This window comes from Clarias gariepinus, chromosome 2 (assembly GCF_024256425.1).
Source record: "Clarias gariepinus isolate MV-2021 ecotype Netherlands chromosome 2, CGAR_prim_01v2, whole genome shotgun sequence".
NCBI classification, from domain to species: domain Eukaryota; kingdom Metazoa; phylum Chordata; class Actinopteri; order Siluriformes; family Clariidae; genus Clarias; species Clarias gariepinus.
In genome coordinates, this window is record NC_071101.1 from 14458237 (window position 1) to 14485441 (window position 27205).

The 27205-nt window shown below is 38.2% G+C and overlaps 1 protein-coding gene across 1 annotated transcript in view; it reads left to right on the forward strand.

Moving 5' to 3' along the window:
* Window positions 1-25475, forward strand: part of nr3c1 (nuclear receptor subfamily 3, group C, member 1 (glucocorticoid receptor)) — a 47798-nt gene extending 22323 nt beyond the window's left edge. The window contains exons 3-9 of the mRNA XM_053510655.1: window positions 11203-11354; window positions 13456-13572; window positions 15516-15794; window positions 17602-17746; window positions 18139-18269; window positions 21509-21666; window positions 23495-25475. Coding sequence (XP_053366630.1) covers window positions 11203-11354; window positions 13456-13572; window positions 15516-15794; window positions 17602-17746; window positions 18139-18269; window positions 21509-21666; window positions 23495-23647 — 1135 coding nt within the window. The 3' untranslated portion in view covers window positions 23648-25475. The remainder of the gene's footprint in view (window positions 1-11202; window positions 11355-13455; window positions 13573-15515; window positions 15795-17601; window positions 17747-18138; window positions 18270-21508; window positions 21667-23494) is intronic.
* Window positions 25476-27205: the final 1730 nt, after the last annotated feature.

The following is a 27205-nucleotide window of genomic DNA, read 5'->3' on the forward strand; positions in this document are numbered from 1 at the left end:
CTTATTACAGTGAAACATTTTCCTCTGATATCAGGAAGTCATTTTCTGAAAAAATACTTTGTTATTTCATATACCAAACCCATAAACTGGTAGTGTCGGTATCGGCATCTTAATTTATGTCTTAAAAGAATCTAAAATGTTTCAAGTTCAAAAATCTTTAACCTTTAAAACTCAAACTGCACGGATCCAGCATCAGTCAATGACCCATTTAAAAAAATGAATAAATAAATAAAACAGCTGCTTATACAGAAGTCTTGCTGGCGTATGAGCTTCTGTGTGTTGACGAGAGGAGGCTGCATACATCATCACACTGTGACATTTGTCACGTAGAACATACTGGAAAGTAATCATTACTTTTATAACGCAGAAACCTGTACCGCTACAGGAATACATCGCAAAAATGTTACTTACAAAATCATTAAAGCACATCTTATTGTTATTATTATTATTGTTGTTGTTGTTGTTGTTAGTCACATAAACAACCAAAAACAGCCATGAAAAAACGAGATCACATGTTGCAGTACTGTGCAAACGTCAAATAACTGTTGACAAGTTTAAAAAAAAATTATTAAAAAGTTTGTACAATTAAAAAAAACTATAGAAAGCAATAAACAATAATTAATGAAACAAAGTCAATAACTGAAGTGACGATGCTTTGCTTAAAATATCGCCTCAGGTACAATTTGTGCAGCCACAAAAACAAACTGTCAAAAAAAAAACAAAGTCAGCTCACATTGCTTTAATACCAGCATCAGGGAGCTACGGAGCTGTATAAAGAGAGGAAGTGGAGAATCTGAAGCACGTCTTTAAAAAGGCAGACGACAGGATTAGATCCTGTTGAGGAGCAACACATCCGAGCGACAAGCCACTCAGGGAGATACGTACGCGAGACCCAACGTTAATAATGTAGGAGCAGAGGAGATTTCCATGACGGGACTCACTCCTCCATCATGAAACTTACCACTGTGTGATGATAAGGAGTGTATTATCAGACATTAGCTACAGTACGCCTATATGATGTCATATAAGGGAAGAAGAGCGAGCAATTCCTGAAGGAACACTAAGCTCCAATGAACATGAGCGATAAAATGATAAGATAAAATGGAGATAGTGAAACAATGAGGACAAGTAAAGAATATGAGGTGAAAATAAATGTAAAACAGGAGAAATGATGTACAGCCGGACTGGACGTCACCAGTGACAGCTGACCAAGCAGTTAGTGAGAGAGAGAGGGAGGAAGGAATATAAGTGAGAAAAGGATGTAGCTAAGAAACAATAGAAGAAAAGAAAAAAGACAAAAAGAAGCAGGAGGACTGAGATGGAAAAAAGTTCATATTGGAAGATAGAAGGAAAGAATGAAAGATAGAGAAGGAGGGAGGAAAAGAAAGAAAAGAAGATAATGGAAGGAAGGAAGTGAAGTAAAGAATACAAGAAAGAGGGAGAGAGTAAAAAAGAGAAGGATGAAAAGAAGAGAGAAATTAAGGAAGGAAACAAAAAAGTAAAGGAAGGAAAGAACGAGGGAGGGTTGGGAAAAGAGAAGAAATTAAAGAAAAAGTAGACAGTAGAATAAAGAAACGGATACAAAATGGCAGGGAAAGGAAAGAAAAGAGAAAGAAAGGGAGGGATGAGGGAAGAAAAGAAATAAGTGAAGACAGAAAGGGAAGTTAAGAGAAAGAGGGGAAAAAATAAAAATAAAGAAATTAGGAAAGGGAAGAATGGTAATAAAACAAAAAAAGAATGAAGGAAAGAAAAGAGAAAGGAAATAATAATAATAATAATTTTTAACTAAATGCAAAAGCACAATGAAGTTTCTGTTTTTGAGGGTTTTTCACCTCAGGGAATAACCATTTCCTTCTTTTCTGGTGCACTGCGCCTTGCAAAGATATTGCAATGGAAAAAAAAAACCAGGCTGCAAATATGAACACTTTCGAGGGCACAGCAGAATCCGTTACTGTGACTCATATCATCCTGCTTCTGAAACTAAGAGCATGGTCTGATGTCAACGTGAACGTGATCAAACGTGGAGGCACCAGGTCTTTCGCAGGCTTGCAGTTGGGACGCCAATGTGTTCGTCTTATAAGTTATATAAATATAAATACGAAGTACGGTGTATCATTAAAATGATAGTGTTGTACAGTCACAGAGCTGTAAACTTAACAGAAGCTCGCAGCTTATTAGGGAGATTCCAGAATCGGTGGTTCAGCTGTTGTTGTCTCGACAAGATCTAGATTTAATGGTTTGCTATTTAAAAAAAAAAAAAATCTGTTTCTCACCACCTTGCAGTGATCCGAGCCACCGAACGGTTGTTACGAACTGAAGGCAGCTGGTGTTATGAGAAACGGAGATTGCAAGGGCATGTTGGTCGCTGCATACATTTGCACACGTGTCTCTTTCTCTCATTTACGAATGGAAGGCGGCGGTTTGTTTTAGTTATGAGTAAGAAGAAAAGAAAAAAAAACCCGAAGGCATGACCAGGCAAAGAAACATTGCTGCGAGTCAGTCAGGCCGTCGTCTCACCAGCAGAATACAGTGCAGTGAGATTGTAAATTGACCCAGATCTCATGATGTACAGGGGTGTAATACGCGGCTACCGGTGCACAGACGCATTAAGGCCTGCTGGGGCGTGTGATCAGACAGATGGTGCTCTAAGCAGCGCTCTGGCTCTGTTTTGGCTTCTTCTAACAAGACCAAGGGAATTAAATGTGTGTAATATTTTTTTAGGTTTTAGAAATGTTTAAGCAAGTAACGACAAAGTATTATTTATATACAGTATGTAATTTCTCTCTCTTTCTCTCTCTCATATAAACTGCAAAGTCATGGTTTAGAGCCTTCAATCTTCGCAGATTTTTTCTTAGAACCTAACTAATAATTCATGTTCACGGAAAACCCACGCAATTTCAAGGAAACCAGAGATATCCTCTGCAATTTTTTGTCTTTTTTTCATGCCAGTATATAACTTTTATATTACAAACAAAATAATTAACTAATTTTAAAACAGAAATATTAACATACGTTCAGACAAATTTCCATATAAAATATATTACTGTATAAATTATTAAGAAAGAGCACAAAGCAACCATAGAGGAAAAAACTTGAGGTGGTCAATTATTATTACCGTATTTACTCTACAGTACTGATACCAAAAAAAAAAAACACGCTCGCATGAATGACAGTTTGCATGAAAATAGAGGTAACTACAGTTTTACATTCTAGCCCTGCATGAGACACAGCAGTACAGTACTGTACAGTATTATACAGGTTTACCTTTACATTTTTTTCTTTTTTTTTAAGGATAATGTACTAAGCTGAGTTTAAAATGAAATTAACGTGTTTTGGGAGCATATTTGTGGATACCACATCCAGAATTCATGTTTTCTCAAAGTTCGTGGATGCTCTCAGAATGTAACCCCCGCAAATTTCGGGACTCGACTGTATACATTAAAATCATTTGTGTTTTAGATTTAAAGACGAATAGATCAGAATTCAATATTTAATTCAATATTTTTGTTTCAACCTAAAAATAATGGAACATACGCAATTTTATTCTTCACATACACAATTTTATTCTTCACATACACAGTAGGATATGAAGTAAAATGCTTATTCGACTGCTGATGACCTAAAAATTTTAAATAAGAAAACAAGGTTTTCAAATAAGAATATAAAGTATAAAATAAGAGTATAGAAAATGTAGACAACTTTTAGCTGTAAAAAAAATTACATTATGTACAAATAATAAAATAAACTAGAATTGAAGTGGAATATAGACACCATGTCCAGTCATGAGCGAGACATTGTGCAGAGTTCCACGTGCTCCCACAAGCTTGCTCTTGGTGCGAGTTCTGCCTTTCGTTCCAATACTTTCAGAGGCGACTACTTCGAGCCAGTTCTTTCACATTCCGTCTTAGATGTCCGCTGTCTTTTGAAACACATTTAAAGTGAAGCATCGTTAGCTGTTAAAATAATATTTGTTAACTCATTTCTCGTGTGTGATAAACGTCTCCTCCCACATGGCTAGTGTTATTTATAACCGTTTACTACCATTATACAGCCAGCACGGATAATTGTTGCAGCTCTATTTATAAGCGCCAGTCTCAGTTCTCTAATTTCCAGACTGCATTGGAAAGTAGCGCAAGCCTCTAAAAGAATAAAGCAGCAAACGATGGCTTCTCAGCGGTGTCTCATCAGGATCTTATCACTTTCCGTAATGGCACAGTGATTTATTTTTATTTATTTTTATGAGAATTGCCGTCTTGCGTTAAAAATAATAATTATTATTATTGAACGTTTAAACATTTTGTGTGGAGTTTATTTTTGGGTTGGGAGAACTGGCTAAAATGTCACAATGAATGTGTTAAAATAGGCAGATTAACAGTTAACAGTAACAGATTACCAACTAATAATAAAACAATTACGACAATATATCATAAGAAATGTTTTTCTTTTTTAGGAATAAAAATCAATCAAAGCACTTTACAGCTTCTCTTTGGTGTATATAATTTCCAAACATCATTACTCAACTCCATCGGGATTAATACAATGCAAGAGCTTTGATACTGAGGCAGTCTGGCTGGTGACCGAGACGGCTAACAGTTGACTAACTGGCAGGTAGCACAACCTGGAAATTCCGCATAAAAGATGATTCACGTCTTGGGCAGGATGGTTGCAAGTTTACTCAAAACGATGTATCGCCACACTGATTTTTTTATATATACATTTTACATTTATATATGTTTGCATTTGAGGTGGTGCACTTAAAACTATTCACACATTATTAGAGAAGTTACGGCAGGCCGTACAGTGACCTGTGTGGTGGATACAATCTTTTGTGAAGTTCGTTTAAACTTACTAACTAAATCTGAAAATCAAAAAAATCATATATCAAGATAATTATAAAATCGTGACACTGATTGACTTAACATCTAGATATCATGATAATTTTGTATCCAGTGATCCCTGGAGATTTCCATTTGTAGTGGAGACTAGTGTAAATGTGAAAAAAATAAAACGCTTAAATCATACTTGCATACTTAATCATACTTTACAGACATAAGTTTATGTGGCATTATATTTCTTCAGAGTGTTTTTATTTTTTTTACTTGTGAAAATTGATTAATAAAGTGCATTTCAGTGTGGAGAGCCAATCAGATCAAAGCCTTCAAAGTTTCCAAAGCATATGGTTAGTAAAGGTTTCACGGGATCCCCAGGACAAGGAGTGGGAAAGTATTGCATGTTTTACAGAAGCTTTCAAACAGTTTCATCATATTTATCATTATATGGATGCACTTAAAGTGTGGAGAATGAGCTACCAGTCTCTCTGACGATCAGCGTTCCATTATCTCACGTGAAATGTGCCACAGTATCAATATTGACATTGCTTGGGCCTAGAACTTACCTGGGAAATCTTAGAGCACTAAAGGCAGGTTCATGCAAAGTGACCTTCTAGTTTAGTTGTTTATCGGCAGCTAGAAAAGATTTCGAAGGACTAAATGGAGAATATTTTTGGAATAAAAGAGCATTCTGGGACAAAACTAGCGTCTAATATGTTATTGATTGATTATGCAGCATTCTGTACAACAGTATTGTATCTCTTAGCCTTTAGCGCTCTGACGTGGTCTCAGCGGTCTGTTTTTAGACGCATCGCTTTGCGACTGAGAAGATCACGATCACGTCACCGAAAACCAAAGCTGTCCGGTTTGAGCTTCGTCTTTCATCTCGTCCTGTGCGTTCGGGTCTTCTTGCCTATAAAGCTGTTTATAACACCGCACAAGAGTATAGCTAACATTTCCTCTGCACTGTTTTATTATTTAAAGAGCGTCTCCGGTGACTCTGTCTTCTTCTCATGCACCGGTGGTTATAGAAAGAATCGGTGGGGTCGAAGTGCAAACCGAGCTTGTTTTGTCAAGCTTTATTTAAATTCTATACAGGAACAGTTACAGTTGTTGAGCTCATCGATTTCATTACATCTGCTCACATCAGAACTTTAATCATGATGTGGTTCTTGATCCAAGCTTGGCCGGTTTAAGGACTTCAGAAACCACTGCTGATTATCTTCCTGGATTTTGATACAGTATACAACGGTGTTGGGGCCAGTGTTGGGTATAACGCATTACAAAGCAACACGTTAGAGTGCTTTAAGTACTTTTTTGATGTAACGAGTGATCTAACACGTTAGGTCCGTTATTTAAGTACTCATAGTTATTTAGTTTTATTTTCAAAAATGCAATCTGTTATTCAGACAATTTATGTAATCCGTGAGGCAGACAGCAGTCAGTCCAGATCCCTTAGTGTGTGTGTGTGTGTGTGTGTGTGTGTGTGTGTGTGTGTGTAAAAGTCTTCCTACAAGCCCGGCCCCCGAAAACCCGCCATCTCTGTTGTTCCTGCTGTTATACCCCTATCTCACCTATTTTCCCCGTTCTCCCGGATTATGCTGGGTTCCCTCCTAAATGCCTATAGTGTGCGAAGGGCTCCTCTTGTTTCCCCAAATCCTTTTAGTTGACAAGAAACTAGTTTGAGCTGGCAGAAAGTCTGTAGTAATTTAATGACGTACTACTTACTTACCTCACAAACAGTTAACTTATCTCGACCCCTATGCAATAATTTTTTTTTTGCAATATTATTATGTGCAGTACGTGCAATACTGTGCAACTGTGATGTTTATTTGATAATACCCCACATAATATTTCATTTCCTGTTAGGGCCCAAGCACTCTGACATCAGCCCCATGTCGTCATAGTATGCCTTTTTATGCGCGCTCACGTGAGATTTTGAAGCATACTGTTGCTCATACGACCTTGCACGCAAAACCCGGTACACATTAAGAGCTCTTCGAGCCAAACTACTTTCACATTGCATGTCATGGGCTCAACCCAACAGGAAGCCAGTTACTATGTGATCTATCAAAATTTCAAAGATATTTTTGATATCGTAAATGGGTCTGCCGTGACGATACCTTAAACTTGTGAAAAGTGGTTAATAACATTCTGTGGGACATTATATTGAAGGACATCACGTTCAGTGACATTACGTTCAGTGACATCACGTTCAGTGACATCATAGTTTGATTTTACCGCGAGTTTTGGCGCTTTGATTGGGTTTCCATCTTTCCGCATCTCACCGTGAGTCAAACCAGATAGGAGTGATAGGGGTATTGGGAAGTTCACAATGAATGACCACATAGACAGACGTTTGGTGACACATCAGATTTTTTATTTATTTTTTATGGGTTTTCTTTGTTTTTGTTTTTAAAGTTACCATAATCAAATCGAACGAATCGAATAAGCTCCCCCCAGCCGTTCTTTGTAATTTTTCCAGCGTCACAGTTTTTTTTTATCATTTTAATAAAACAATACCCTTAATTCCATTTAGAAATTACGTAAAATTAAAAAAAATTTAAAATACTAGTAGTAATAATAATACTCTGACATTTATTCTTTTCCGAAACTTCCTGTTTAACAACCCGTGCGTCGCTGTCCACTTAATTGCAAATTAAACATTTACCCTGCTAAGCAGTTGTTTGTTTTTTTTTCTTCAAGATGTCACCGTTTAATTAATGGCATTATGTTGCCAGCTGAGCAAAGAGTCACCCGTGAGCATCCAGCGCGATTCATAATCCACTTCTATCTACCGTTAAGAGTTTGCTCTCAAACGCCTCGTGGCATATCTCAGACAACACTAATGATTACAGAGATGATTAATTATGTTAACGTCCTGGTGTTTAAAGACCTTAGAGCGCTTTTACTTTAACCTTAAGAATAATGTTACTGACGTGAGGTCAGGCTGACATGTTGGAAAGCTTCCTCAGATTAGAAAAATCTACCAAGAATGTAAAGAATGTGAAAACCTTTAAGCCCAGTGAGACACTAGAGCGTGGGATTGATTAGCCATGCACGGCTTTCTCTCTCTCTCTCTCTCTCTCTCTCTCTTTCTCGATCCTGCTTAGTTTTCATATCAAACTACGACGTTTCCGGGGGAATTAAGATGTTACACACAACTAACTACACGCGTAACACCAGATGTATTGAGTTGGGTTCATCAAAAGCAACTCGTTTCTTTTAATTCAGCGTACGTTTCATGATATTTCTCTGACCCGGGCCAGGATCCGAGTGCTTTCCCGTCTTGTGAGCAAATATATTGCAGGACTGACTCACACCCCCGGGCTGCTCTATAAAAAATAAATAAATAAAAAAACCTGGGCTTATGCAACCGACAACTCGAGGAGGTGAACATCTATAAGATTTCAATAGGATTTTGACGTGTACCTTAAACTTTTCTTTTTCTGTCTTTTATTATTATTATTATTATTTATTTTTTTTTTTTTTAAAGATGACTCACTTTTTGCTGCTTCAAACTAAACTTAAATAGTGAGATTCTGCGAGCTGTTTTCAGTCCAGTGACGTACCTCACTGTGGGAAAAAAAAAACCTCATTGTCAAAAGTATGTACACACAGTAGGAATGCACCACCGAAACTGAATACGCTGCACGCAGGATGAGCAGATAATATTTTGTACATACGCAGATATACACACACACACATACAGTTTCTTTCCTTTCGTGTTTCGGGTCATCGGGTTTAGACTAGCAATGTGCCCTGAGACTGGGTTCCCACGGGCTTAAACCAAAAAAAAAAAAAAAAACGTCTCAAGAGTAAAAGGTTTTTTATGAAAAAAACAATATGAAAATACGATATCAGGGTTACAGCTCAAATAAACTTAGCCTAGACTGACCATCTCATTCTTTATCTGTAGCGCAGGGGCAGTAAGGGCACGAGATCCCCTGGTCGGGTACAAGCACACACCCAATCATTTATAAACTACAAGCAGCGCAAGTCTCTTTAAACTATAGGATGAATCCGGGGTACCTGGAGCAAACCCACCAGACGCAGACCAGAGGGAAGATTCGAACCGCAGAGGTGTGAAGCGACTCGCGCTGTTACACTGATCTGTTCACCAGCGGTGTGCACAGTAGTGGTTTTAACCAGTAGCAATGGTATTAAGATCTACTTTAGCAAATACCTTCCTTTGCAAAGGTTTGATCTCTGTAACGTTAATAACTTTGACATGTTTGCCAGATGGGTTTGTTTAAGGATTCCAGAAACCGCTCCCGATCTCCTCATATGCAAAGCCATGTAGAGAGCTAGGGCGGCACGGTGGCGTAGAGGTTAGCACTGTGACCTCGCACCTTCAGGGTCGATGTGCCAGAGTTCGAATGTTCTCCTCTTGCTTGGTGGGTTTCCTCGTTTTACTCCGGTTTCCTCCAACAGTACAAAAAACATGCAGATTAAGTTGATCAGTGTCTCTACATTGCCCGTAGTGTGTGTTTGTGTGATTCTCAAGCTTTTGCCGCTAGAACAACATTAAAAAAGAGTTGGTATGAGACAGTCTGTTGCCTGTGGGCAGAGCCTCTGAAGTGAGACTTCACATCGTGCCAGGAGGACCGTAACACACGTTTATAGAAGGTGTGAATGAGCGATATGTTTATTTAGTAGCGAGACGTGAGCATAAGAACATTTATCATAGGGTTTTAACAACCGTAGCCGTACCGTTTTTACTAGTTTTCTTCAGTTTTTTTTTTTCTGCATGTGATTTGCATGTAGGTCGTCCATTTGGCGCCGTTTCACACACTGTGTGCCCTCTGTGTTTCTGTTCCTCTCTCTCTCTCTCTCTCTCTCTGTGCGTGCGTGCATGGGGGCGTAGTTGCTTGTTGATAGAGCTTCGTGCAGTCAGTTCTGTGCCACTGTGGCTGCAGGGCAGGGCTCAGCTCACATGCCGCAGCTCATTATCGCCCCCTGGCGGCCACCTCTCTCACACTCACTCACTCACACACACACACACACACACACACACACCAATTCGTCTCTCAATGTGACCTTTGGGTAGAATTTGACACTCCAGCGTGTCCAGATGTCAGAGTTAATTTGCAGCTTCTCGATTTGGCAGGTCGTAAAGGTGACGGGTTTCTCAGTCACAGGCGAAGCAAAGTAGAAAAAAATGTTTTCTGTGTGAAGATGAACGCGTAAGATCTATCAGAGATTCAACATGCGTAAAACTGAGAGCTGATAAACAAGGGGGGTTTGCTCAACAGCACTTCTTGTTGATGATGCAAACTATTAGTTAACAACATAACTGTAATAACAACATAGAACTTATTAAAATATAAAATAATTAACCTTTTTAGGACATTGCACATTTTATAGTGAGATTTGTTATATATATATATATATATATATATATATATATATATATATATATATATATATATATATTTTTTTTTTTTTTTTTTTTTTTTTTGAGTCAGACAAAAAAATATATACACACTTCAGAAAAGGAAATACTTGTATAAATATTTTAATACCTAATGTATTTCTATATATTATATACTGTTAATTGTCTATATGATGATAATATGATAATAATAAGTTATTATTATTGTTATAGTAATATAATACACCATCATACTATTTTTCTTTTCCTGAAATAGATATTTTTGCTTGTTTCTTTACTTATGTACTTATTTAGCTGCTTATATCTGATTATATATATTTCTTTCTGCATTTACTTACATCCTTTTCTAACATCTCATTCCCAACTTGCAGATTTATTTATTTACTTATTTACCTGCTTGCTTTGTTTTATTTATTTGCTTGTTTACCTCGACTTATTTATCCATCTTTTCATTCAGTCTTCTATTTATCTATCTATTTATACGATCACTTTCTTGCCACTATATACAAGTCAAGTCAAGTCGCTTTTATTGTCACATCACGTTACTGGTACACTGGTACCGTACACGTGAGTGAAATTCTTATGTGCAAGCTACACAAGCAATAGTGGTGTACAATTATAAGAATAAATATACATATGGATAGTACAGAAGTAAAATATTGTGCAAGTGTTATTAAAAAAAATAATAATAATAAATATATATATATGTGTGTGTGTATTGCTTAAATATCTACATTTCTTATTCTTTGTCTGATTTATTTTTTCAGCTAATAAATAAATAAATAAATAAAAATTTGTATGATATTAAAAAGACCTGAAGCACCCAGTGACTTTGTACATCTCTGATGATGATGATGATGATGAAGAACCCTGGCATAGCTCCAGACAATCATTACTTAATTACTAAAAACTGCTATGCTGATTAAATGATCTCTCTCTCTCTGTCTCTCTGTGTTTGTGTGTTAACTGGACTGTCAGGCCCGAGGCCAGCACCGCCACATCTTCAGGCACAGGGAAGTCCAGCGGCACACACAAAATCTGCCTGGTGTGTTCGGACGAGGCGTCAGGCTGCCACTACGGAGTGCTCACCTGCGGCAGCTGTAAAGTCTTCTTCAAAAGAGCCGTAGAAGGTGAGGACCACACTCACTGATAACACCATGCATCACAGATAATATATATGTGTGCAGGGACTCTGGCGGGACTAACTATGGCATCATAACTAAAAAGGTGGAGCCAAAAGGAAACACAGATATGAGGGGGAACTGAGATGTAAAGCGACCAATCTCTTCACCGTCAGACCCGAGTGATCAATGAGCGTAGGGAAGACAGCATCTAAACATACCAGTTCACCGTAATACTCTACGTCCATGAGTTCCCCAGATCTGCTGCTTTACCTAAGACAAATCTATTTACAAAAATGCTTGATTAAATAAATAGGTCTTTAGCCTGGACTTAAATACTAAGACTGTGTCAAAAAATGTAAATATTCAAACATTATTTGGAAGACTATTCCATAACTTTGGGGCTTTGTAAGTAAAGTCTCCATCCCCAGTACTTCATAATACGAGGTACTGACAAGCAGCCTGCATCCTTTGATCGAAGTAGGCGGGCGGATTGTAAGACACTAGCAATTGACTCGAGGATTTGGACTCGAGACTGTATTATGTAACTCTCGTTTAAAAACCTGTGTGTCAGTCCCTTGGGTGAATAAAAATTTGCATTTGATATAATTTGTTAATTTGTGATGCGTTTGTGGGTCACATTTAATAATATAAAAAATCATGCAGAACAGGCACCAGTGCAGACACTTTATTTGCATAGAAGTTTTAATGTCTGTAATCAAATTTATTCAAAAAAGAAATGTGTCAGTTTATTATTACATTATTTTTTATTGATTAAAGCAATCGTATTAGATTAAATGGTGGTTGTTTTTTCGCACAGTACTGTGCAAAAGTCTAAGACATAAAAAAATATGACATAAGCAAAAGTTGCTTTTGATCACACTTCTGCATAAAAGGAAACTTCTCTAAAGAGTAATAAATAGTAATAAAATAAACAGTCAATATATGGAGTGAAAACTCATTGCTTAAAATCAGGAGTTTTAGACACAGATTTGTGCAGTTTTATAAGAGAACAGCTGTTGGGTTGTTTTATTTTTTTGCGGTAAAAATAAAATTTTATTATTTGTCCACTGTTTATTATCGTCCACCGATGTTTTGTTCATTAGTTTAGTGTGAATGAAAAGGATGGAGCTCAGGACAGAACGCAGATGGGTAACTAAATTCTGTAAATACTGCCTGTGTCCGCCCCCGCTGTCTCTCTCTCTCTCTCTCTCTCTCTCTCTCTCTCTGAGCCTCGTCGTGTTAAGACGAGATTACCAGCATGGTGTCACTGCATGTGTGTGAGAGAGAGACAGAGAGAGAGACAGAGAGATTCGCTGCCTGCTGATTAAACCATGCTGTTCTTCTCTGTTAGATGCAGAATGCATATCTAAATTATGTGTATGTTGAAGTAAAAAAAAAATAGTTTTGTTTAATTTTAAAAGTAGTCTTTGAGGTATTGATTAAATCCCACTTGTTATGTAACACTTTGCACAGTGGGCGTCAGAACAACAGAAAAAGCTGACCGATCTGTGCGTTTTGTTTGTTTGCTACAGATGATGCAGGTCCGATCCAATTCCGCGGGTCGCAGAAAATACCGGATGATCAGATATCAAATGGATAAAAGAAACAAATTTGTTTATAATCCTATGACAAGCTATCAACTGTGTCATTAAATCTTTACAAACAAAAACAAGATCCACAAATAAACACCGTATCCACAAAAACATTTTTCAAAATACACGTCTGAGGCGTCACAAGGTACCGCGCACACGCACTGTGAAGTCGCCCGCTCTTTCTGTCATTTATAATTACACCGGTATTTATTTATCCCATCTTGGTAGCGCTACAGTCATGTGAGGTGTGACCTGGCATGTCTCACTAATACAGGCCAGAACTTGAAAAACCTGAACGAAAATTTTAAAATGGAGGATCGTCAGAATCTAAACCGGCTCAAGTCCAAGTTTAATACTAACGTGCTTTGGAGAAACGCGTTCCTGATCGCCGTAATTAGAAACGCCGCTCCTTTTATTTGTTGTGATGCAGTAAAAGTTGTTCATGATAAACAAGTGTTCCTTTGCTTTGTTGACTAAATACAATGCAATATGCGCTACCTTGGATGTTTTCACAGGGCAGCACAATTACCTGTGCGCGGGACGCAACGACTGCATCATCGACAAAATACGCAGGAAGAACTGTCCCGCGTGCCGCTACCGCAAGTGCCTCATGGCGGGAATGAACCTGGAAGGTAAACCAAAAGCTTTATGGTGCGTTAAATAATAGAGCAAATATTACGTGCGTCTTCGCACACCACATTGACTATTACATAATGGGGATTTAGACTTGACTAATAGATTCACAAAAAAAAAAAAATCCTTAAGATTCTTGTGATGATACATTTTACAATAAAATTAGGAGACAGAATAGTGTGATTATTTGCCATTGGGAAGGAAATTAAATACTTTAAAACTGGTGTAGTGGTTAGCACTGTCGCCTTTGCACCTCCAGTGGCCGGGTTCAAATCCCAGCCAGGTTCGATTTCCGTCTCTGTACGCATGAAGTTCGCATGTTCTCCCCGTGTTTGGTGGGTTTCCTCCCACAGTCCAAAGACATGCAGATTAGGTAAATTGTCCATAGTGTGTGAATGAGTGTGTGTATGTGTGTGGGGTACACCCTGTCCAAGGTGTACCGTGCCCTAAGTCTCCTGGGTTTGGCTCCAGGCCCTTTGGATCCATATCCATACAGGATAAAGCAGTATAGATGATGAGTGAGTGAGATGATAAGGAGTGTGTTTAAACATTCTTGGGTTTCAGCCATTAGAATATCTTGCTGCAGGTACTCATTTTCCACCATGGCAGTTCCGGACCAACTGTAGTTTAGAGCCCAGTTTCAGGCCGGTTCTTTGTTTCTTTTTTCCAGACAGACAGAAAAAATGGTTCCATGGTGGCATCAACACTTTGCCGAGCTAGGACAAAAGAACTGTATACGTCAGGGGGTTGGGTAACAGGACCAACTAAAAGTTTGTGACAGCTATCTTTAAACAGGCGGCACGTAAGTTTAGGGATTATAGCAATGTCGCCTTGCACCTCCAGGGTCGGGGTTAAATTTTTTACATGTTCTCCCCGTACTTGGTGGGTTTCCTCCAGGTACTCTGGTTTTCTCTGACAGTCCGAAGACATTTTTTGGATTAGGCTAATTGGCATTCCCAAATTGCCCGTAGTGGGAATGACAATCGGGCATCGAGCTGGCAACCCGACTCTTTAGGTAACACACAAAACTACCCCAGAAGCTAAGCCACAGAAACTACAGTAATATCTACGGACAGACCAAAATACCAAACCAGATTAGGGTAGTCACATGTAGTTTATTTTAGTATCTACCTAAGAAGATAGAGAAATTGGATATAAAATGCAACTGCCTAAATACCTTATTCTACTGCATAAGGGAGGTGATGTACCATCTTCGGCTGTTATTAGAGGGTTTACTGGCACATTTTGTAATATCTGGCAACCTTTCTTAACTTTTGTTGAGAAAATTACTGCAGGCAAAATCAGGAATTATTTATGCTATTATTATATTCTTTCCTAAGGGGCAAAATGCAACGGGCTAGTGATGATGGTTTTTGGAGAACTGCTCGCAAAGCCATGTTGGAATTTGTCATTGTTGTTAAGACATGAACTAGCACCCGGTTCACTTTGGTGGAAAAAAAATAGGAGTAAGGGTGGGGTTGGACCAGATTTGGCTCCTCTTACCGCAGCAGAGACATGCCAGCGGTCCAGGTGTGGGGTGTATTGATTCATACACATTCACATTCCATACAAACTTAAATAATTCTTTTGATTGTGTAAAGCTGCTTTGCGACAATGACAGTTGTTAAAAGCGCTATACAAATAAAATTAAATTGTATTTTTGTGTTTAAGGTTTTGTACAGGTTAGGGTTTATAGGAGATGTTGGATCAGATCTAGCTCCATCCACTCCCTGGACTTAGGGTTCTACATCGAGGCTTAAGTTTAGGGACCTCAAGCTGTCAGTTTGTATAAATACCCTTATTACTCTTAACCCTTTTTAAGAGAGAGCCTTTTCATAGCAAGATTGTGAAATATACCTCCTAATTTCAGCTTCTCCTGAATATCCACTTTGACAAGTCTGATAATATTAAAAAAATAATTAAATCTCTCTCCTCCCGCCAGCACGCAAAGCCAAGAAGTTGAAGATGAAGAATGCACAGCAGGCGAACCCGGCCGAGCTCCCTCCTCCCCCGCCGCCCGAGGCGCGAGCGCTGGTGCCCAAAGCCATGCCGCAGCTGGTGCCCACCATGCTGTCGCTGCTCAAAGCCATCGAGCCCGAGACCATCTACGCCGGCTACGACAGCACAGTCACGGACACGTCCACGCGGCTCATGACCACGCTGAACAGACTGGGAGGACGCCAGTTCATCTCGGCTGTCAAATGGGCCAAAGCTCTGCCTGGTACTTTATTATTATTATTACACACCCACCTCATGATTCAGCTCATACAGGAGACAGATGAAACTTTACAAGCTTTAGTGTAAATGTAGATTTGATTGGTCATTGGACAAAGAGGCTCACTGTGTCGCATCGAGTATTTAAACATCGATCAGGTGACTGACTCAGTCGTCCCTTCTCAAACTATCATCAGGCATTGGGACTGTCATCATCACAAGGCATTATAGTAGACATAATGGAATAAAAATAAAGTAGTTAATGTAGTTTTTTTATTTGTATTTTTTGAACATTAGCAGGAGTAGACTTAGTTAAGACGTAGAGAAGTTTACATTTAGGCATTTGGCAGATTTACATTTTTATCTCATTATACATCTGAGCAGTTGAGGGTTAAAGGTCTTGCTCAAGGCCCCAAAAGTGGCAAACTGGTAGTCGTGGGGTTTGAACCGTAGTCCAATGCCTAAACCACTGAGCTACCCCTGACCCAAGTCATCTTCCCTCCTCAAAAAGTGCACGAGCAGATTCAGATGAAATGACACTGTTGTGTTTATCATAGTTCATATATATTTTATGAATATAATGCACTAGTTTTGTTTTATTTATTAATTTTTTTCTTTCATCTGCCACTGCTCTGCATGTCATCATCCTGTGGGAAGCAGACAGAATGTGGGCGCTTCTTAAAAACAACGCAGAGTGCTACTGTCAGAGGAGCATTTACATTGTGTTTTTACCCTTTTAATTAATTTAACTTAAGATAAAATAACACAGCATTTGCAAAATCCGTCAAGCACCATAATGAAACTGGCTCTCATGAAGGCCATCCCAGGAAGACGAGACCAAAACCTACCTCTGCTGCAGACGAGAAGTTCATTTAGAGTTATCAGCCTGAAAAATTACCAATTAACAGCACCTCAGATTAGAGTCGTTATGAAGTCTTTACAGAGCATAAGTAGCAGACACATCTCACCTTTGACTGTTCAAAGGAGATTTTTTGGACGACTTCAGCATTCCTTTACAATGTAGAAAAAGATAAAAATCAGAAACGATCATGGAGTTAGAAAGTGACCCCAAACTTTTTAACGATAGTGTAAATATAGATAGATATACACAGCGGAAACTTGGATTACTAGCATAATTTGTTTCAAAACACTCGTAAACCAAATCTAATTTTTCCATAAGAAATAATGGAAAACCAAAATTATTTGTTCCACAACCCCCCAAAAAATACATACATAAAAATAATTAACTCAAAATATAACGTAAATCTGCACTTTACTTTTTTTTAAAAAAAGGAAAAATAAATCCCGACAGATAAGTGTTTCCATTTGGGCGCTGTGTGTGTGTGTGTGTGTGTGTATGTATGTGTGTGTGTGTGTGCATGTGTGTGTATGTGTGTGTATGTGTGTGTATGTGTGTGTATGTGTGTGTATGTGTGTGTATGTGTGTGTGTGTGTGTGTGTGTATGTGTGTGTGTGTGTATGTGTGTGTGTGTGTATGTGTGTGTATGTGTGTGTGTGTGTGTGTGTATGTGTGTGTATGTGTGTGTGTATGTGTGTGTGTGTATGTGTGTGTGTGTGTGTGACTTTAAAGTAAGCTCCCCTCTCCCCTTACTTGTCTTATACAGTTACTCTTCCTCCACACTTTTCACACGCGCACACAACTGTTTTATTGGAAAAATAAACAAGAAATCTCTGCATAGGGAATCCATTATCATTCACGTGATATTAGATAGCAGGGATTGGTCTGCAACTAATTTGATTAAAATAGTTTTTTTGTAATTCTAAAAGCTCTTGTCATTCGTGCTTGTCTTCAGGTTTCCGGCATCTTCATCTGGACGATCAGATGACCCTGCTTCAGTCGTCCTGGCTCTTCCTCATGTCGTTCGGTCTGGGCTGGAGATCTTACCAGCAGAGTAACGGCAACATGCTGTGTTTCGCCCCAGACCTGGTGATCAATGAGTACGTACACACCTTCCAGTCTCCTCAATTTGAGTCTTAACACTCTGGTCTGACTGTAGATTAAGATTTATGTGGGACGAATTAAGTTGTATTTATTTATTTTTTATTTTTCCCTGGAATCAAATGAGAAAACAAAGACGAGTAAACAACAAGCTAGTTGGTTATTTACAATAACTGACATTGTTATTGTGAAATATGAACAGTATTAGACTTCTTTATGAAAATAAACACACAGTTTAACGTCGTTGTTGGAGAACAAGTTTTGCAAGGGCAAACATTGTTTCACTGAGTTTCTAAATTACTGTAATCCATAAAGTTGTTGCATGTAGCACTCTGAACCCATGTGGGATACAGGAGAGTAATTGCATTGTTGTAAACGTGTGTGTGTGCAGGGAGAGGATGAAGATGCCCTACATGGGAGACCAGTGTGCACAGATGCTGAAGATTTCCAACGAGTTTGTGAGACTACAGGTGTCAAACGAAGAGTACCTGTGCATGAAGGTCCTTCTGCTGCTCAGCACAGGTGAGAAAATCCCCCAACAAACCCACACAGGGTCTTAGTGCGCGTCTCTTACTGGTATAATCAACATCCGTGTACTGTTTACTATAACGCGCATATAAAGCAAAAGCAAGTCTCATTAGAGACATTAAAAATCCATTTTCTCTCTCTGCTTAAGGCTTAGGCTGCTCTTTGCCTGCTGTGTGTGTGTGTGTGCACACGTATCATTGGCCTCACACACACAGACACAAAGACCCCCCTACTTACACACACACACGCTTTCTCTCTGCTTTGCACAAAAACAGTGCTTTGTTGCAATTCTTTTCAGAGGTAAAGTGCAGGTTAATTTGTTTTTATTTTTTTACTTTACAGCAGTGATTCTGTTAGTGTGTTTTTGAATAATTTAATTTGGTTTACGAGTTTGCTCGTAATCCAAAGTTCCACTATATATATTTGGCAGATGTAAAGCATACATGTCTGTTTTTTATGTTAGTCCATTTTTATTTTATTCTATTATTATTATTATTATAACAGCTCAAGGAGCAACACTTTCTAAAGATTTTAGTTTTGTTTTTGAATAAAGGGTTGGAAATGAATGCTTTTCTTGGATTTTGCTATTTATTCGAATAATCGAAAAAATAATCGGCAGATTAATTGGTTATTAAAATAATCGTTAGTTGCAGCCCTAGTATACATCATAATTAGAATATTGATCAGGTTTATACACTTTGTCTAACGTGAGCAAACCACAAAATCAGTGTGCCTTATCATGTGATTTTTATCTTTTGCAGTTCTATCAGTTTAATTACTAGATTAATCATTTAGTTACATTTTACAGTGCAGCCTCGGCATACAAAAGTCCTCTGTTCGTCACGAATTTTACAATGTTTTGTTTTTTGTTTTGTTTTTTCCCTTCAGTCAGCAAAAGCTGTTTCGAAAAGCATCAACCGCTAACACCACAGTGTCTTCGGCATGCATTCACAATTTACTGTACGTGATTTTTCCACACGTTTTTTTGTTTGTTTGTTTGTTTTTTTACAAACGAGTCCGTTCCGAGAGCTCATTCGTACTGTAAGTCCAGTTTATTTTGTAAGTCCAACAAACATTGTCTAGGTACTAGAATGCTAACACCATTGGCTTATACACCATGTGAAACTAACAAGTTCCACAATCTTGTCCTCGTTCTTTAGAATCGTGCCGGCGGTTATAAACGATTCATGTTGAAAGAACGATTCATGTCTGCCATCTTTTTTACCTCGCTCCATCCTCTCAATTATTTCCACTTTTTGTCTCCATCATTATTGCTTGCTTCTCAGCGGTACCAGCTTCATCGCCGCTGCTTTTGCGCTCACTTCCGGACATCCTGGGATGCACTCTGCACACGCAAGGCAATGTAACTTCCACCATTGAACATGCGCATGTTTGTACCTTCATAACTCGAATGTTCGTATGTAGGGGATTTATTGTATTTGTAATATGTTTGGGGGCCGGAACGGATTGTCTGCATTTACATTATTTCTTAAGTGAAAATCCGTATGGCAAAAGAAATTTTCACTTATGAACTTAACTTCAGAACAAATTAAATTTGTATGTTTATTATCTGCTGCACTTTTTTGTCTGTATTGTATTTATTTTGTATTTTTACAGCCACAAAAAAGAGGTACAAAATATTCAATAAGCTGACAATATATTTTAAATACTAATTAATGCAAGGACTTACAGTATTTAAGTATTGTGATGTAATTATTATTATTATTATTATTATTATTATTATAATTAACTGACTCATATACATGTGAGTGTGTGTACAGTGGTGGCTAAAAGTATTGGAACAAAAGTGAAATTCAATGTTTTAATGACATTCTCAATTTTTGTCAACAATGACAATCAAGATAATAAGAATAATAAGTTATTTTATGCAATAAAATTTCCATACATACAGTGCATCCAGGAAGGATTTACAGCACATCACTTTTTCATGGTAAAGTGGCCAGACAGTCTCATCAGACCTGAGAATTTTGTTTCTCAAGGTCTGAGAGTCCTTTAGGTGCCTTTTGGCAAACTCCAGACGGGCTGCCATGTGCCTTTTACTAAGGAGTGGCTTCCGCCTGGTCACTCTACCATATAGGCCTGATTGGTGGATTGCTGCGGAGATGGTTGTCCTTCTGGAAGGTTCTTCTCTCTCCACAGAGGACCTCTGGAGCTCTGACAGAGTGACCATCGGGTTCTTGGTCACCTCCCTGACTACGGCCCTTCTCCCCCGATCGCTCAGTTTAGATGGCCGGCCAGCTCTAGGAAGAGTCCTGGTGGTTTCGAACTTCTTACACTTACAGATGATGCAGGCCACTGTGCTCATTGGGACCTTCAAAGCAGCAGAAATTTTTCTGTAACCTTCCCCAGATTTGTGCCTCGAGACAATCCTGTCTCATTTACATTTACATTTAGGCATTTGGCAGACGCTCTTATCCAGAGCGACTTACAAAAAGTGCTTTAAAGTTTACATCATTGGATACATACTTCTCGGCGATCTGTCAACTGTGGGACCTTATATAGACAGGTGTGTGCCTTTCCAAATCATGTCCAATCAACTGAATTTACCACAAATGGACTCAGGAGAAACAGGATGCACCTGAGCTCAATTTTGCAAACGCTGTGAATACTTATGTACATGTGCTTTCTCATTTATTTTTATTTTTTTAATAAATTTGTAAAAAAAAATTTTACTTGAAAATCTCAAGTAAACCTTTTTCATGTTGTCATTATGGTGTCAATTCTGAGGGGAAAAAATTAATTTAATCCATTTTAGAATAAGGCTGTGATCTAACAAAATGTGGAAAAAGTGATGCGTGTGAATACTTTCCGGATGCACTCTATTTAATATGAAGTTGTTTATTCTCCAAAAACCCGGCTAGATCCGGCTGGACATAGAGTCAGAAAAGACGTCTGCGGTACTGACTGGTGTCACTCGTTCAGTCCATGCCTGCTTGATTGCTAAAGCTCTCTTGTGTTCAGGTCTGGAGATGACGCACATCATGGCTCCAGAAACTGACTGCTGATTTTAACATAGACAGTTTTTTTTTACTAGCTTTTCAAATAATTAGGACATTTCTTTAGCCAGATAGGCTCAGACTAATCAGTGACATCACCTGTTTAGCGCACAGAGAGAACTATACCACATATGGTGTACACTTTTGACCAGCACTGTATGTGTGTTAGCGTTGTATACGTTGCATATTCAGTAACACCTTGTCGTTGTTCCTCAGTGCCAAAGGACGGTCTGAAGAGCCAGGCGGTGTTCGATGAGATCAGGATGTCGTACATTAAAGAACTAGGAAAAGCCATCGTGAGGAGGGAAGAGAACTCCAGCCAGAACTGGCAACGATTCTACCAGCTCACTAAGCTACTGGACTCCATGCACGACGTAAGAGTCACGCACACAAAACACTAACTAACTAACATGAAATCTGATTGCTAAAGTGAAGCTCCCGAACGTGACCTTTCAGTAGATAACAGTGTAACATACTGTACTTGATCAGACAGGGCATGCTTCTGGGTAATAAGGAAATGTACCTTACCCCAAATCTGCTTTTCAAACCACAATCTGTTCTTCAGTAACATCAGCTGCGGTTTGAAACATGGTGATCTGGTGTAAACTATAAACACCATCGTGCAGCTGAACACTGTAAAGCTGCAGAGAGAGAAAGAGAAAGAGGGAGCTGCAGCTTGAGATCATATCATCATCTCCCCCCACCTCAGGCGGTGCAGAACCAGAGCGCTCAACGTGATGCACGAGATAAAACGCTTAAAGTTCAAACTTAAATTTTAAGCATTTTGATATAATCCCTACCCAACTATTCTACCCATGTCAGTCAAACATGTATTATATGAATATTTGCCTGTTTTACATTTCTGTAAAGCTGGTTTGTGACTGGTTGGGTGCTTTATTGGCATGACAGATATTTATTTACATTTGCTTAGAAATAAGTCACGGGGTCACAGTGGTAAAGTGCTCGCCCTACCATCCGGAGATGAAATAATAATATAGAAATAATTCAATTACACATTTATGTATTTACTATTAAATTTCTAATTTATATATGTTTGCATTTGAGGTGAATTTGGGTTTCCTCCCACAGTCCAAAGACATGCAGATTAGGCTGATTGGCGTTCCCAAATTACCTGTAATGTGTAAATGAATGTGTGTGTGCCCTGTGATGGATTAGCACCCTCCTCAAGGGTATCCAAATTCTCCCGGGATAAGTTCCAGGCCCCCGCACTACGACCCTGTGTACACGATAGATGATGAATAAACGAATGTACATCAATTATTTCAGGTCAGAGACTTTATTGTATTCAAGTAAGATTAACATTAGAGCGCCAGAGCAGAAATAAATAATCATAATAAAAATTGGACAAAACATGTGTCGGAGCTGATCAAGTACATTTAGTCTGGGAGGACGATTTTTTTTTTTCATTTTTTTTTTTTTCATTTATTTACCATCATTATTGTCATCCGTCAATCATCATCATGACCGTCGTCTTTTTTTTTTAAATACCGTTAGATGAATCGTTCAGTAAATTTAAAAAACTTACACAAAAATACACAGTACAATATGCAATGAAATGCTTACATGAGTGTCTGTGACCCAAAATGGAAAGATCGAAAAGAAAAATTGCACTAGAAGAATAGAAATAAAGGGAAGATAGAATTTCTAGTAATAATGTATAATAAAGAATATAAAATAAAAAAATTTGGATGGAACCTGATACACATCGTATGTACATCACTCACAACCAGACAGCAGTTTAAGACGTCAAAAGGACAGTGAAATGCTTTAGCGCTCTAACACACCTACTGTAGTACAATTTTAAGTTAAAAGAAGTCAGTAAAGCGGCTCACACGAGCTTTGTTTAAAACGTCTAGATTTATAAACGCCTATTAGTGATCCTGCCGTAAAACCTCCACCGTGTTCTGCAGTTAGCAATAACGAGCACTAGGTGGGGGCAGAACAGAGCTGCAGATAAGTTAAAGCAGCCGTAAGAAAATGCGCTGATAATTTAATAGAGGAAATGGAGCCAAGACCAAAGAACCCAAAGTTAATAAGAAGCTCGCTGCAAATTAGCCTTTAGTTTAAGTTTAGACTTGAAGATTTCTCCTTAACACACACACACTGATGTGATCCTGCAGCCTGTCGTAATGCTCTTTCATCATTTCCCTTTCTGTCCCCTCGTCTCTCTCTGTCTCTCAGATGGTGGGTGGACTGATGAACTTCTGCTTCTACACCTTCGTGAATAAATCGCTGAGCGTGGAGTTCCCTGAGATGCTCGCCGAAGTCATCAGCAACCAGCTACCAAAAATAAAAGCCGGGAGCGTCAAGCCGCTACTCTTTCACCAGAAATGAAAAGAAACAACTTTTTTTATTATTATTAATTTTTTTTTCCTGACAGCGGGACAACATGCCTTAAAAGCTACACCACATCACCAAGCGTTCCTCATGAACCCACGCAAAGGGATGGAGAGACACAGTGGAGGTGGATGAAGGGCTCGTGAAAGAGAGAACCGGGGGGGGACAGTGTGCAACCGATCCAATACAGAACAACGACAGACAAGTGTAAAGACGGGTAAACGACAGGAAACTCGACGGCGACTACGGGAGGAATAATACTAGAGTGGATGGAAAAAAAATTATTATATCGTAAATGTTGTCTCAGGTGTTTGATTTTCAACATTACAATAAGTAGTAATTCTATTTCTACCCAATGTCTGTCTGTCTGTCTTTTAATATGTTTATTTTTTTTCTCGAGTTAAAGCAAAACTTTAGCACTTATTGTCAATATGCTCAATCTGTATACATGCAGTTTAGATTTTCAGATCTTTTAATTTCTGTTAAAAAATTATATATAAATATATATATATATATATAAATATTATCATCTGATATGCATTTTGTTTGAATGAATCATTTCAGTAACGTGTACAGCGATTATGGCTTTGACGTGTCTTGAAGTTGGAGAAATTGAGTACTTACAGAAGACATATCTTTTTCTATTTTGATGCTCACGATTTGCTAACCGCTTTACTGAATCTCACAGTTATACAATTATAGCAAAAAGGGAAAATATGTGCCTTTTTTGAGCTTTGTCCAATTTTAGCCATTCTCTTTTCTGTAACAGTGCATACCGAGCATTCTGCATCCACCATTTTAGATATTATATTTGATTGTATTTTTATACCCACTTGCACTGGCCATTTATTTTTTCCTTTTACCCAACATGGCTGTTTTTTTTTCTCCAGTTTTATTGTTCCTGGCAGCTCCATGTTGACGTAGCGTGAACTAAAGTAACCCTTAGTGCTATTGAAATTTAGGAGCATGATCCTGATCACAATCCACATCTTTCCTGTTTGACTTTCTGTCGACTCAAATGCAATCCTAAGCACTTTTTCACTCCTGGTAAATGCTTTAATCGTAAAAGGCGACACGAAAGAAAGGTGGAACGTTTTATGCGTGAGCGGTGAAGTTTGTGTTTTTAGTATTTGTCTCAGAAAGCCGTGTTGAATTTTTTTGTTTGTTTGTTTTTGTCATTTGTCGAATGGTGTAGGAACGAATTAACACAATGTGAATCATTCTTATGATTTTTGGTCTTTTTGTTTTTGTGTTGTCATTGCTGACAGCTGATGTACGGAGGAAAAAGCCAATCATACTAAACGTTATAAACTCTTATTAACAAATACTAAGTCATCCATTAATCATCCTGCAAACACACAGACTAACTTAACGGTCATAACTACTATACAATAATCTATACATCTCACTTATACACACCCACACCTGTCTCAGCTTGACGTCATTGTTATTTAGACACCTGTGTGTATGTGTGGGCGCGCGCATTATCCTTGCTCCGCTGTTTAATCAGTCTAACGAACCCTTGTCGTTATAACTTTCTCAGTCCATTTCTCAGATAAAGAGCAACATCCTAGCCTCATACTCACTACTCGGGGAATTTCTAAAAGCCTGTATTTGTTGTATTCTACTTTTTCTGTGCCAAAATGTGTATTATTTTCAGATTTTTAGATGCGCAAAACTGTGCTTGTCTTAACAGTTGTCAAGAGTTCTACTGAGCAAGAAAGGGAGATAAAAAAAAGAGAAAAAAGATGGAATATTTTCATTTTTCCTCTGTTAAAGCTTATTACATGTTTAATACATGAATAAAAAGACCAGATTATATCTACTTTTATGCTTCTTATTTATCTAGTTTATCTCAAAGTTTTCTGAGATCATCAGCAGCCAGAAACTGGAAAGCCAACCTAGGAGCACCAAGCTGCAGGTATTTTTCAGGAGAGATGGATAAAGGAGAGAAACACACACCTGAGACAGACAGCTAATGTGCCTCAAAGCTAGGCATCATCACTGAGCGCTCCTTATATTGTAATGAATTGAACTAGAGTGGAGATATACTGAATGTATTTATCATCCTCCTCAGGTGTTGGATTATCAAAGCTAATGAGCGCTGTCCTAGATAAATAGTCAGACTAAAAGGTCCAGGGTTTATGTTTGAATTTCTTAAAAAAAGCTCAAAGCAAAGCTCATCTTTTAACCACTAAATGTTTGAATAACGCAGTGAAGCCCTTCATGTTATACAGTTAATATACTTTAGAAAGCAACAAGGTTTAATGTATATGCAGCTGCAGTTTTCATGCAAAAGCCTAGCATGATTTTAAACGTATTCTGATTAATAACTTGGTCCGAAAAAATACAAAAATTATAAATGATCATCATCATTTTGGTCATTTTAGAGACTTAGGATTGAGCTAAAATTTTGGGCGACCAAGTTATTAATCTTAAAGGAACATGTTATTATTTTGTGGAAATCATTTTTTTATTTTTTGTTAAGTTTTTTAATGTTGTGGAAACAAGTTATTATTCTTAAAAGAACAAGGTTTTAATCTAGTGGGAAGAAGTTTTTTTTGCATGACCAAGTTATTAATTTTGAGGGAATAGGTTACTAATTAATAATAATAAAAAAATAATAATAATAAGAGGAAAAAGTTATTGTGAGATCAGGAGATTTATTTTGTGGGATCAGGTTATTAATTATGTTGGAAGAAGTTATTAATCTTTTTGTGAGACCAAGTTATTACAATAAAAGTTATTAATCTTGAGGAAACAAGTTATTAATCTAGTGGGACCAGGTAGGTTATTAATCTAGTTCCCTAAACAAGTTCCCTTAACAGACATCCCCTGCACATGGAGTAGTGTGTAGTGATTTCAATGTATATAGACTTGCTGAGTCATTCTTCCTGATTAGTAGTAGCGGTTTTTAAACAGACCGTTATTGGACAGTTTATTGTGACAGCGAGTGATTTATTTATCATCACCACAGAACTGGGTGGTATAGAGGGGCGGAACAATGTTTAAATTTCCGATTCTGTATTTGGTTTTGGTCACGCGGAGGGAGTCACGTGGGATTCCGATAACTTCGTTATTGATGTTAGCAAAGGCGAGGAAAGCACATCATTTCACAGGGACAAGTCTGTGTACACTGAAATGACTTCCGTTTACACTGAGAATCATGTAGTGTGTGTGTGTGTGTGTGTGTGTGCGCGAGTGATGGGTCGTCCATGAACGATTCGTTCTTTTTGAACGAATCTTTAAGGTGACTCAGAAGAACGAGTATTGTCGCAGAGTGATTCGTTCATTTTCTACTGGGCGCGCATGCGCAGTTCATCCCAAAACCCCGTAGCTTATGTACAGGAAACAGAATTGAGCGATTCTTTCTCAGTGACTCTTCTACTCCGAGTCGTTCGTTCTTTTTGTCACGTGACTCCCATAGACGCTATGCGGTGCGATAGATTCAAAAGAACGAACGACTCAGACTGGAAGATATAAGAGGTGAGCAACTCATTCTGTTTATTATAATATGATGTTTTTAGCTGCATTGTAATATTTTCATTACTGGAA